This window comes from Ctenopharyngodon idella, chromosome 21 (assembly GCF_019924925.1).
Source record: "Ctenopharyngodon idella isolate HZGC_01 chromosome 21, HZGC01, whole genome shotgun sequence".
Lineage (NCBI taxonomy): Eukaryota > Metazoa > Chordata > Actinopteri > Cypriniformes > Xenocyprididae > Ctenopharyngodon > Ctenopharyngodon idella.
In genome coordinates, this window is record NC_067240.1 from 373257 (window position 1) to 385735 (window position 12479).

Here is a 12479-nt window from a genome sequence, read left to right on the forward strand (position 1 = left end):
TGCATTTACGTTGAAAACGTTTATTTCCCTGTAAAAATGACAGTATAGTGATATTAACGTCAAAACTATGGAAGTCATATACATGCTTTTAATGGTTCTTAATGTATATGAAAGGCCTGCATTTGTCAGTATTACTCAAAACATCCACAGCAAGAGCTGATATCCTTTACTGATACTTTCATAAAGAGAGGAACCAATCTAACATAACTTGTCATTTGCTTATTTAAAAATCTTTAGCTGCAGTTTTAAATGGCATTTGGGATCCCTATTAATGGTCAGCTTGAACGAATGAAAGAAAGAGCGATAAGAAACAAGAAAAAACACTGTCCTGAACAGGGACAATGATAATGCGATTAAACCAAACGTCCCGATCAATCTGGTTCCTAATTCAAGGAAAACAAATTCCACAAGCCCTTTGAACTTGCTAACATGTCCTAAGAATGGAGAAAACAATGCTTTTTATTGGTCATAAAAAAGATCAAATGAAAAACAAACAGGTATCACACGGGCAAATGTTAGATGAAGCAAAGAGGCTTTTACTGATTTCTGCCACTGGAGACCAACAAATGATGTCATCTCCAGATGGACGTGCTCATGTCATCCAGTGTGTAAAATTTAGACAGAATAGAACAGCCTGTGTGTGTGTGTGTGTGTGTGTGTGTGTGTGAGAGAGAGAGAGTGTGAGTGTATTTGTATAGATTTTCTTCTCCAAAATGATCATTCAAAAAGAAAAACAAAAAACATAAGAGGCGAAAATGATCAGGATGCCACTCCTCCTCTAATCATCATCAAAGTTCTGTTGTAAAAGGAAGTTTGCAGCCAAATTTTCATTCTTCTCACAAGCAAAGTAGGCCTGTATAACGAGTCCTTCTGGGAATCCAAGGGCTTTTAGCTGAGGAAAAACACAGAGGAAACATGGAAAGGTTAGATAAGACCACAGAAAGACTCCTGGTGTCCGTTTGGGGAAAAGACTTGAGCACCTTTGATCGTTTGCCAGCACAGATCCTCCATCTGTATCTCTCTCTCTTAATTAAAGGGCCTCGATGTAATTAGTTAAACTTGAAATTCAGACTTTATGGCTTTAACAAGTATCTTAAGTCTCTGACAGAGAACAAAGTGAGAAAAACCATAGTTAGGGAAGCACTGAAGCAAACTTTGTGGGCTGATGTGTGATAATCAACAGCTTGTTGAGGCCAATCGTTTTAACTAGTTTTCAACTTGTTAGCTAATTATAAACTCTCACTTAAGAAAATCCATAGTGACAAAAACATTATTCTTCACGATTTGCTGAGGGCCATCTGACCAACTCTACTGCTTTTTAACATGCTGACAAACTAAGTTTCATGATATTGACATATTAGTACATAAACCAACTGCAATACAAATGTATATACTTGATGTGCCACAACCTGCATAATTAAGTAAAACAATTTGAGATGTATGACTTATTTTGAGATTGTGTGGGTTTGTTCTGTTTGGACAAATTATTTTTATGTATGTAGGTTTTAAAATGTCTTAAATCGCATTTTAATTTAGAGGTGCCAATATGGTGGTGCAAAACTGAAAGTTTAAGAGTTTTACCCTCTCAATAGCTTCTTTCTCTTGGGGTGTGACCTGGATGTAGTTCATGCCTCCTGCCTCGGCCACGCCCCCACCACCACCTCCTCCTTGCCCCGCCTCCTGGACAGGCTCGTTAAGCATCTGGATGAACTGCTCCTGATGGCTGCTGATTTGCTGTGAAACAAGAAAGAAAGAAAAAGCTAAGTTCTGATTTGCTGAGGGTTCATTCATCACACTGGAACAGGAGGTCAAGAGCGCAGCATTGTGTGACTGAGTAAATAATCAGCATTTGTAATAAGAGCGCTATTTCAAATATTCTCTAGATCAGTGGTTCTCTTGTGGGTCGCAGGTCTGTTCTATAAAATATAAAAAGCCTTGAAGTTTCTAAGTTTACAGGCCTTATGGAAAGAGAGAATAATAGATTGATTGCTAAATGAAAGGTAAAAATGAATTATGGCAACATCCGAAACCATAAAATGGCCGTGAAAATGACAATTGAACATTTACAACACTTTGTGTGTAAAAATAATGGCTGATCTTCGCATTGTTCTGAACAAAAACGGCAGACGCACTCACTGAATGATAATGCAAATTCACTCAGTAAATGCTGTTTAAGAAAGCAGAAATATAGCGGTTACCCCGGTTCCCTCTGAAAACAAAGCAGTTGCGCTTATAAACACTACTTTATTAGAGGTACGATGAAAAAAAATATGGCATCAAAATTTTCCTCACCAAAAGACGACGGGTTTGACGGTCTGATATTAACACCATAAAGTAAACACTGTCATAATTCATCAACAGTACATCATAAGCAATCGCCTGTCATAAATATGGGCTATTCAGTGATTGAAAACGCAAGCCTGTAAAACGAGCACCAGCGCCACGTTTACTTTGATATAAATATCACATTAAACCAAAAAGTTTTCTATTCCTAAATTTATAGGGTTAGTTCACCCAAAAATGAAATGAATAAGCGTGTCGAATCATGATTCGGATCGCGTGTCAAACCGCCAAACTGCTGAAATCACGTGACTTTGGCGCTCCGAACCGCTGATTCGACACGCTGATTCATAACGCTCCGAAGCTTCATGAAGCAGTGTTTTGAAATCGGCCATCACTATATAAGTCGTTATTTTGGTTTTTTTGGCGCACCAAAAATATTCTCGTCGCTTTATAATATTAATATTGAACCACTGTACTCACAGTAATAAATGACAGAATTTTCATTTAAGGACCCACAGGGATCCTGAAACTACAGTATTTTGGCAAAAAATCATGTCACTTGGTGGAAGCTCCATGTCAGTTTCCTTATCACCCAAGTCACAATTTTGCTACCATCACTATTTGACGTCTAATGTAATGTCTCGTGAAACAGCGCTGTCTTCAAACTGTTTGAGCACCTGAAGGAGCTGAGGGTTCTCTCTGCCGATCTGCTGTAGTAGAGCTGGTAGGAGAGACGGGTTCTGCTGGATGATCTGTCTCATCTGCAGGAACTGTGGCTGGTTCCTCAGGAACTCCAGAGGATTCGCTGCACACACAGGACAGAGTCAGAGACGCGTGTCACACACTCCAATGGCAAGAACGGTCAACTGTGTGCATGTAACTCACCCCCTGATCCTGTGCTGGGCTGTGATGGGGCGGTACTGGACGGTGAAGTGAGACCCGTGGACACAGCAGGAACACCTCCTGCAGGAGCCACAGGGTCAGCACCTCCCACACTGCCCTCGCCCTCCGCAGGAATGCCCTGCAACACACACACAACCCTCAAAAGTTGGCATTGAGAACACACATCTGCACTTGCCAAAGCATTTTCAGCACAGAAGAACACGACTAGTAATAAATAAGAGGGCGTAATTATAATGAAGCCGGAATAAGAACGTTTTGAGCCAGTTCTGCTGATTTAAACGATAAATAAAGACACACTGTTTCTCACCGTGAGCAGGTACTCGACGGCCCGGTCAGGATTGTTGAAACTGGCTCTCAGTGCCGCCACCACTTTGTCTCTCTCGTATCCCATCAACATGATCTCCGTCACCATGTTCTCGTAGGACTGACCCGTCACTGCACACACAAGACACGTGAATGAACTGATCTTCATAACTAGTGCTGGTCTGTGTGAACCTGAGCATGTGTGTGTGTGGATTTACCCAGCGCAGACGTTGCCTCTTCAAATATGTTTGCATTTGGCGAAGAACCCGAACTGTAAAAAAGAAGAAAAAAAACATTAACCAAGCGTCACAGTTTTGGGTGAATAGACTTTCAATTAGCATTCACATCTAATCAACAATAATATAGTCTATAACATCCCGTGTGTTTACCTGACAGGTGTGGAGGAGGGCGCAGCGCCACCAGCAGGCTTCTCCTCGGCGGGTGTGTCGTCGTCTTTGGCCGGGGTTTCTGCGGGCGGGGCAGCAGACGGGGTCGGGGTCGCTGTAGTGCTGGAGGAGGCGGAGCTGGTCGCTGTGGCAGCAGATGATGGGGCAGATGTCGATGCAGGAGCCGCTTTAGGCTGCAGGAGACACAATCGCATTACTCTCCACTTCATATGAACACAGAAACATCAACATCACATCCATGAGTCAAGGAATTTGGCATATTTTGGATAAATACATCAAAAGTAGGACTGTACACTTAATTTCATAGGGTCCTACAACAGATGCTTGATTAAAAAATGGCCTCAATCTCAAAGCAAAGAAACTTTTCTTTTTACTTCACCCACTTCCTTTAATGATATTTGTGTTTTTTTAAAATCCCTCTTTAATATTTCAGAATGTTTCACATTCAGACGCACAAAAGACTGATAAATGTCTCACCTTTGCTACCATAACCACCACAAAGTTCTTCTCATCTATCTTGTACTCTTTGAGCGCCGTGTCATCATTCAGAATTTTGCCTGTAGGGGACAATATAATTAAAACAAACGAGACGTTATTCATCAGCCCGCAGCTCTTGCGCATGAATCTGACAGGTGTCTGTCATTCATCAAATGATGCTGCTGCATAAACAGATTTTATCGCTGCATTTCACATGATTATAGAGAAAAACCTGTGGGGACGAATCATGTGCATTACCCAGAGTCGCATCCTTATCAGCTGGAAACAGCCGTCCAAACACGCCACACAATTACACCTTATCACATGCAGAGAGAGAGATGACGTACCTGCGTATATCAACTTCTGTCCTGCCACCGGAAAGCCATCTTTTCCCTTTTCATTCTCTATTTTTTCCTTTAAGGCTTTTACCTGTGAAAGACAGCGCAGGAGAAAATAAATCACTAAAACCAGTTTAAAGGGGACCTATTATACCCCTTTCACAAGATGTAATATAAGTCTCAGAATGTGTCTGAAGTTTCAGCTCAAAATACCCCACAGATCATTTATTATAGCTTGTCAAATTTGCCCCTATTTGGGTGTGAGCAAAAACACGCCGTTTTTGTGTGTGTCCCTTTAAATGCAAATGAGCTGCTGCTCCCGGCCCCCTTTCCAGAAGAGGGCGGAGCTTTAACGGCTCGCACTTCGGTCGCTCAACAACAACAAAGCTGGAGAATCTCACGCAGCCAAAATGAGGATTGTCAGTAACGGTGTTCAGCCTTACATTGTTCAAACCGGAGTCGACACTGATGGAGAGACTCAGGAAGAAGTTACAACTTTTAGACGTTTCTGAATGCTTAGTGGATAAATTTATGTAGTTGCTGTGGAGTTGATTCAACTCATCCACTAGCATGTGCCGACATGTTAATCTTTTGTGTTAAATTGACCCTCGTTTGTGAAGCAGTCCGGCGTAAAATGACGGCATGACAACAACACTCTACTACAACAACTCTTCCTCTTCTCTAAATTATAATCACAATTATTCGCATTTAAAAAAAAGTTGACCCTCATTTGACTTCATTTAACCAACTATCATAGCTTCATCACATTGGATGGAATGGAATTTATTGATTACAATTGTATTGATAATAGTAAATTGAACCCTACTTGCCATCAATGCGACTTCTGTTTAGTGCTTTGTAAGTCACATTAGATATTTTATGAGAAAAAAATCAGTTGCAAATGAGTCAAATCAGATTCAAATCGCTCTACAAAAGCATATTCGTACAGACCATAAAGACCGATACTCGTCCTCTTTTTTTCATCTTTGAATTGACTAAACACTGCAAACACACAGACGGATACGTAGTTTTCAACTTCTTTACATTATGAAAAAGCTAAAAGAGCAAAAGCTAAAATGTGAAAAAGTTAAATTCCTAATATTAATTCCAAATTATATTAAATTTTCTCCTCATTTTGTATCACAGAGGTCGCACAGACCGCATTCGTTCACAAACCATGATCGCAAACAATATGGTCAAGAATCATGTTTGGATTTATAACAGGATCGTTCGCAGATTCAGTAGCAGCAAACGACACACGCGGCCTCATGAAGAAACGCAAAACATCAACATCATCAATATGTTATACGATTAATCGTGCAGCCCTAATAAACTTGAACTGATTTGATCTGAATAATGACACTTCACTCTAAAAAAAAAAAAAAAAAAAAAAAAACAGCTGTAAAAAAACAAACAAATTTACACAGAAAAACACAATTTTCCATTGAAACAGTATTATACCATAAAATCAATGCATTCTGGGTTATTTTATTTGTCACATAGCCTGTAGGTTGCTTTCTCATAAACAAGAAATATTCCCCAGAATGCATTGTTTTCACAATATATTACTTTCGTATTTTATAACGCATTCTGGGTAATATTATGTCATTTCCGAGAAAGTAACCTATAGGCTACTTTCTCGAAAATGACAATTATTACCGGTATATTACTGTTCCAATGGAAAACAGTATTTTACTTTGTACATTTTTTTTTTTTTTTAACAGCTTTTTAAAAGAGTTGTCTGAAATCAAACTTGTTTCATAATTGATGAATTTTACAGTTATTGAACTGAACAATGACTATTTTCTTCTGTAGAGCTGAAACTGAATTAATCTCATATTTGATGAAGTTTGCATCATTGATTCTGTTATTTTCCTGTTTATTACTGTGAAGCTGCTTTGAATCTGTATTGTATAAAGCGCCAATTTATAATTTGTATAAACTAAGTCAAAGTCACAATCGGATCTCAAATCAAATACAAAAGTAGTTTGGACTGGATCCGATGCAAGTTCTGGCTGTTTGAAGAAAAAAAATCTAAACTTATTGGAGCTAGATATGGAAAAAAAGGCATATTTTAGGTGAAAAGTTTTGCTGCTTTCCTGGAAAAGATCATTTCTAAGAATAAACTGTTCCAAAAGGCCTGATCAACAGGAAGTGTGGAGTAAACGCACCGAGCGTCTTCCTTCCTAAAGGTCCGGCTGATTTATTTAATGGCACACAGGTGTCATTTGTCCCAGATATAGCTGAAAAAGCTTTTCAGGGGCTGATGGGTAAAAATACAACTCTAAATATAACACATCAAGTTGAATAATAATGAATATGAATAAAAATGGATAATGAATGAATGAATAATAAATTAATGCCCAAAACATCCACCCTATTAGTCAAGTCAGCTTTATTTCTATAGCGCTTTATACAGTACAGATTGTTGCAAAGTAGCTAAACAATAATAAACAGGAAAATAACAGAATCACTGATGCAAACTTAGACAAATTCTGCTGTAAAGACAAGAGTGTCATCATTCAGATCAAGTTTAGTTCTCATCCGATAGTCACTAATACACAAACATGAGTATCAACAACAGTTTGATCAGTTATCTAACTGGATAACAGGGACCAAAAGACAAAGACTGAGATCATGCCACAGTCACGTGACTCAGCACAGACATGAGAAAACAGACAGAAATACTGTAATGAAAGTCACTGGGGTACAGTGAAGCCAGCAGTGACCTTCCATCAAACTAAACCAACTGTTGATGTGGGAAAGTCCCCATCTAGAAGAAACAATTAAAGCACACATTACTTGACTGTAAGCAATGAAAATGTGTTAGTAATCCATCAGAGAAGCACTTCTGTACACGTTTAAACCCTCGTGTGTGCTCGAATATACGGTTTCTGTCACTTCAATGTCTGGAAATCACATAAATCATGTTAATAGACCAGAAACACGCACAGATAGTTGTGTGTTTATATTAACCTCTATCACACACACTAATAACACACGTTAAACCATTTATAACAGCACAGCATGACTTGCTAAAACACCCAAATTACACATTAAATGTCCGCCTGGAACTTCTAAAAGGTCATATTTATGTTTAAATGTTAATTGCATAGGTTTTGAAGTAATTACAGTGATTTTGTGTCTTATTTAGAAAACTTTGATTATGTTTCGACTGAAGTAAAAACTCATTTTACGAGCAGCTAACATGCTAATGCTATAACGGCGCACAGAACTCCGTAAACAGCGCCGCGCGCACACAGAAACGCGTCTAATATGATCATACAAAACATAAGAGTTTAATTCTGGTGTATTTGTGTGGCTTATTGGAGTGTTTTCGTGACATTGCTGACAGAAATCCGTTAGCTGTTAGCCGCTAGCAGCGCGCGCTCCTCTCACGCGCTCGTCTCTCACCGTCTCCTCCGCGTCGATGTCGATTTTGAACGTCTGCTGCTGGAGGGTTTTCAGCGTGATCTGCATTTTCACGTTCTTCCGTGTCGCCGCTGTGGAAACTGTTCGAGGGCTGGATCGCTGGCTGTGTTTTTTTCGCCGTAGCTCATCACAGCCTGTCCGCCGCCATAACGCGCATAAACACTCGACGGCCCGTCCCCCCTTACGCCGCACTGCGCATGCGTCAGTGAACACAGCGCTGATGGGAAATTGAGTTTTTGTTGCGTTTACACAAAAATACAGTTTTCTTATGATATAAGAAACGCTATCAGGATCTCAGTCAGGGTGATAGCATTGAAATAAAACTGGTTAATTTAAAATAAACCTGTTAACCCTAACCTGACATCCTAACTCGACTGTATTTTGGCTTTAAGCACTGGTCTAACTTCAACTAGAAATAAAAACATGAATGATCAGGTGTAGTTGCCCTCCGGGAAAATATATAGTCACAGATTGGCATCATCAGTCACTTACAACATCAATGTTTTGCTTGTTTTCAAAGCCTTCCATTGCCGCACCTCCTCGAGCAAATGGAAAGAGTGGAAACGCAACAGATGCACAAACAATAGGGGCCGCCGCCTGCGGTCGGGCCCCTCAAACGTGTACGTCACTGAGTGACTCAGATCTGCCAAGAGACTCTGTGTGAATCAGGCAAGAATACCAATGATTCTGCATTACTAATCGCAGTCAATAAACATTTCTCTCATTTCAGAATGAGAGAGCAAATCTAGCTAACAGAAATATGTTCTAAGAATGTTTTTGCTATCGTTCCGATTGAGTTATGAAAAGTTATTTTCGAATATTCTCTGACCATTCAAAACGTACAGTTTTTGTGAATGCTAAGGGAACATTCTATTCTTCAAACATTATGGGAACGTTACTTTTGAATGTTCTCTGAAAGTTCTGAAACAAGTAGTAACATTTAAAAAACGTTAGTCGAATGTCCAACTAAAACGTTTCAGAAAAAATAGTTCCAACTATGTTTTTTTCTGAGAACATTATTATAGATCAGATAACTCTGAACGAACATTCTATTAAGCGCAACAGTCGGTTCCGGAAGTAAAAACTCATTCATTTTCTCCATAGGGAAATAAATTTTTTTTAACGATAACTTATAAATCGTTAAAGTCAGCCCTACTGTGAGCTACGAGGTTGTTAATCGATGGTATTAACTTAACTAAATAATACCATTTAACAGCAGAATTCATGGTGAAAAACTACATTACCCATAATGCTGTACAGAAAACCCACCAATCAGAGAATTGCTGAGTAAATTGCACCAAAAGAGCTGTTAGCTCCGCCCATTCCCATGAAGCACTGCAAATGGTGTAATCGAGTTTCTCTACACTCTCAAAACACTTAAATATTTGAATATATAGACATATTTTGCAATAAACTTAAAAAATATTGTTTTTAAAAGAGTAGTTTTATATTTTTCCATTGTTTTTAATTCGATTATGCTGTTCACAATGCTTCATGGGATTGTAGTTCTTTCCCTCACTAAAGCCATTAAGTTCAGTCTTGTATTTTTGTCCGATTTTCAAATAATTTTTTACTTCAAATCAAAGTTTGTAATGATATGATTCACCCTGTAGCTTGTTGGCTTGGTTTATGGCATATAATGCTTTAACAAAGACTTTTTTTTAAAAATCCCTATGGGAGAAATGAATGGAAAATATACTTACGGTGTTGTGCCAAATTTCGACCCCCATCATTGAAGTCGCTACCTGATTAAACCTACCAATACCAGGGGGGTAATAATCTTGCAGGGGGTCGAAATTCGGCACAAAACCAGAACGAGCGTTGCTGAAAAAGTGGGCAGGCACTAATGAACTCTATTACCATTACTGGAAGAACGTTTGTTCATAACTTTGAGAGAACCTTGCTAGAATGTTCTAAGAATGTTCCCAGTTTGCTGGGATGTCACATTATTGTAGTTTAGATTAATAATCAATATGCATTGCGTAAATGATTGTCAATGCCGTCTGAAATTTCATCCTGCTTTTAGCTAAGTGTAGATAATAATGCACGGGATGCACAGTTTGCAGAATGTCCACAGAGTCTGAGAACAATGAATTATACAACAAGGAGATTCAGCACACGTTTTAATAAAATATGTAAGGTTTCGCCCTAAAGGACGTGACCCTGCGTGTGAAGTCACCTTACGGTCTGGGGCTCAACCTTCAGAACACCCAGAGGAACAGCCACTTCTGCTCAAATTATCCTCTTCATTTTGAGCCACAGTTCAACCGAACGTGGAAGTTCTGCCATCATTTATTCACCCTCATGTTAGCCTAAATGTGTACTGCTTCATCTCTTCTGAGAGCCTGTCAAACTCCATGAGGACAAAATCAATGACACGTGAATGTAAAACATCTACTTTTGTCTGTGGTGTATCCCGCCTGACAGGGAATGTTCTCACAACTTTCACTAATGCTTTATAAATGTTATGAGAAAGATTTCTTTATATACAGATTTCAGAAACCCTTGTTATTAGCGACACCGGTGGCCGTTAAGTGAACTGCAGCAGCAACTTACTGCTCGTGCTCGTGCACCATTAACGCACAAGAGACTGAACGTGATTCAAGTTCTTTTTCGTTCTTTGTTTAGAAGCAAAAACAAGTTGGAAATACAAATTAATATAAACACATTAACTAAATTCTGAAGATTAAATTAATATTTCTCAACTTTCTGAATGTTATTAATTCATATAATTACTATTAATATTGAACATCAAACTGTTTTTATTTTTTTTTAGCATTTTCTTTACACAAAACACAAATGCAGTTAATTTTCCTGCCCTCCTTTGACTGACAGGATATATCGGCCCTGACTATCATCTGTTTTTAAACTATCGGCGGATAGTGTGAAAATTTGCTTTTATCGGCCATACCGATTATTGGCCGATATATCGGTGCATCTCTAAAAATTTTTTTTTTTTTTTTCGTGAAAAAGCGCTTAGCACCACGTCAGGTTCTTAGCATGCTTACGCAATTTAGAGTCGGAGTACTGCAGGTATTTGGAAATCTAAGCAGCAATAATAATAATAAAACCCTGTTAGCATAATTACACGGCATTAAAGTTCAATTATTTAGCATGCATACTTTGGTGTAAATTATTTCAGCCAATCTATAGGCTATAAAATGGCCTATAATGCAGAAAAATAGAGTTCACATGTGAAAGAGAAGCATGTGCACATTTTTTTGCGTGTACGTTATCTTCTTCAAATCACATGTATTTCTATGTATTTACAGTGTGTTTCTTCTCGACAGACACACAACAACCATTTAAGATGAACTATTAAAAAAAATTTAAAAAAATTCCATTCAGCAGAATTTAAACCTCAACTGCTTAAACGTAAATGTATTAAAAAACATTTACAGAAGCGGCAGTATAAATGCATTTTCTTTACACTGGTTTGATCATGACATTAACGTGTTTTCAAGTGAAGGGAATATTCCTGAGAAATTTCTCATCGGTCTGGTCATGCGTCCGTCTCTCTCTCATCAGACTCTTCTCTGGTTGTTTAAAGGCAGAATTCGTCTGTGTCTCTGAAGGGTCTCCGGGGTCTCCTCCTGCCGAAACACTCGTCTGAAGTTCTGATCCGCTGATCCCTCGTGTCTTGCAGATATTTTTAAAAGATGATGTTATAGCTGTGAAATAAAAGCAGCTCTGGAAACACAATCTCTTCTGTCGGGTTTCAGACGTGACTTCTTTATCATCAGCTGCTCAAACCGGACAGATTTGTTTGTATACAAATATTTTATATGCAGTAACACTGCCAGTGATGTGACAAAACAAACATGTTCTTGCTCTTACAAAAATTTTGCTTGATTGATCATTTACTAAATGATGTGATGCATCATCACACTAACACTTGAATTATGAAGTTATGAATGTTCTTACAGTAATGTTAATAGAACGTTCGTTCTAAGTTATCTGGTCCTTAATAATGTTCTCAAAACGTTATTTACACATCGTTCAATGAGCATTTTTCTGAAATGTTTTAGTTGGATGTTTGTCTAACGTTTTTTAAATGTTACTACTTGCTTTGGAACTTTCAGAGAACATTCAAAAGTAACATTCCCATAATGTTTTGAAGAATAATACAATGGAATGTTTCTATAACGTTTGTGAACTTTTTGAAACATTCAAAAATCTTGAACATTTAGAAATAACGTTTTCATTTCAACTTAAAGGTGCAGTAAGTGATTTCTGAGAAACGCTGTTGAAAGTGGATTTCGCCAAAACACACTTGTAGCCAATCAGCAGTAAGGGGTGTGTCCATTCATTAGGGGGGAGGTGCCTGTGTTACATA

The 12479-nt window shown here is 38.5% G+C and overlaps 1 protein-coding gene across 1 annotated transcript; it reads right to left on the reverse strand.

Moving 5' to 3' along the window:
• Window positions 1-8363, reverse strand: rad23b (RAD23 homolog B, nucleotide excision repair protein). The gene is made up of 10 exons (XM_051877383.1): window positions 8126-8363; window positions 4721-4802; window positions 4374-4453; window positions 3879-4069; window positions 3708-3760; window positions 3494-3621; window positions 3169-3304; window positions 2961-3088; window positions 1582-1734; window positions 1-892 (listed from the first exon to the last, which is right to left on the reverse strand). Exons 1-10 carry the CDS (start codon window positions 8189-8191, stop codon window positions 779-781), a joined length of 1131 nt encoding a protein of 376 aa, XP_051733343.1. The 5' UTR covers window positions 8192-8363; the 3' UTR covers window positions 1-778.
• Between the last annotated feature and the right edge of the window lie 4116 nt (window positions 8364-12479).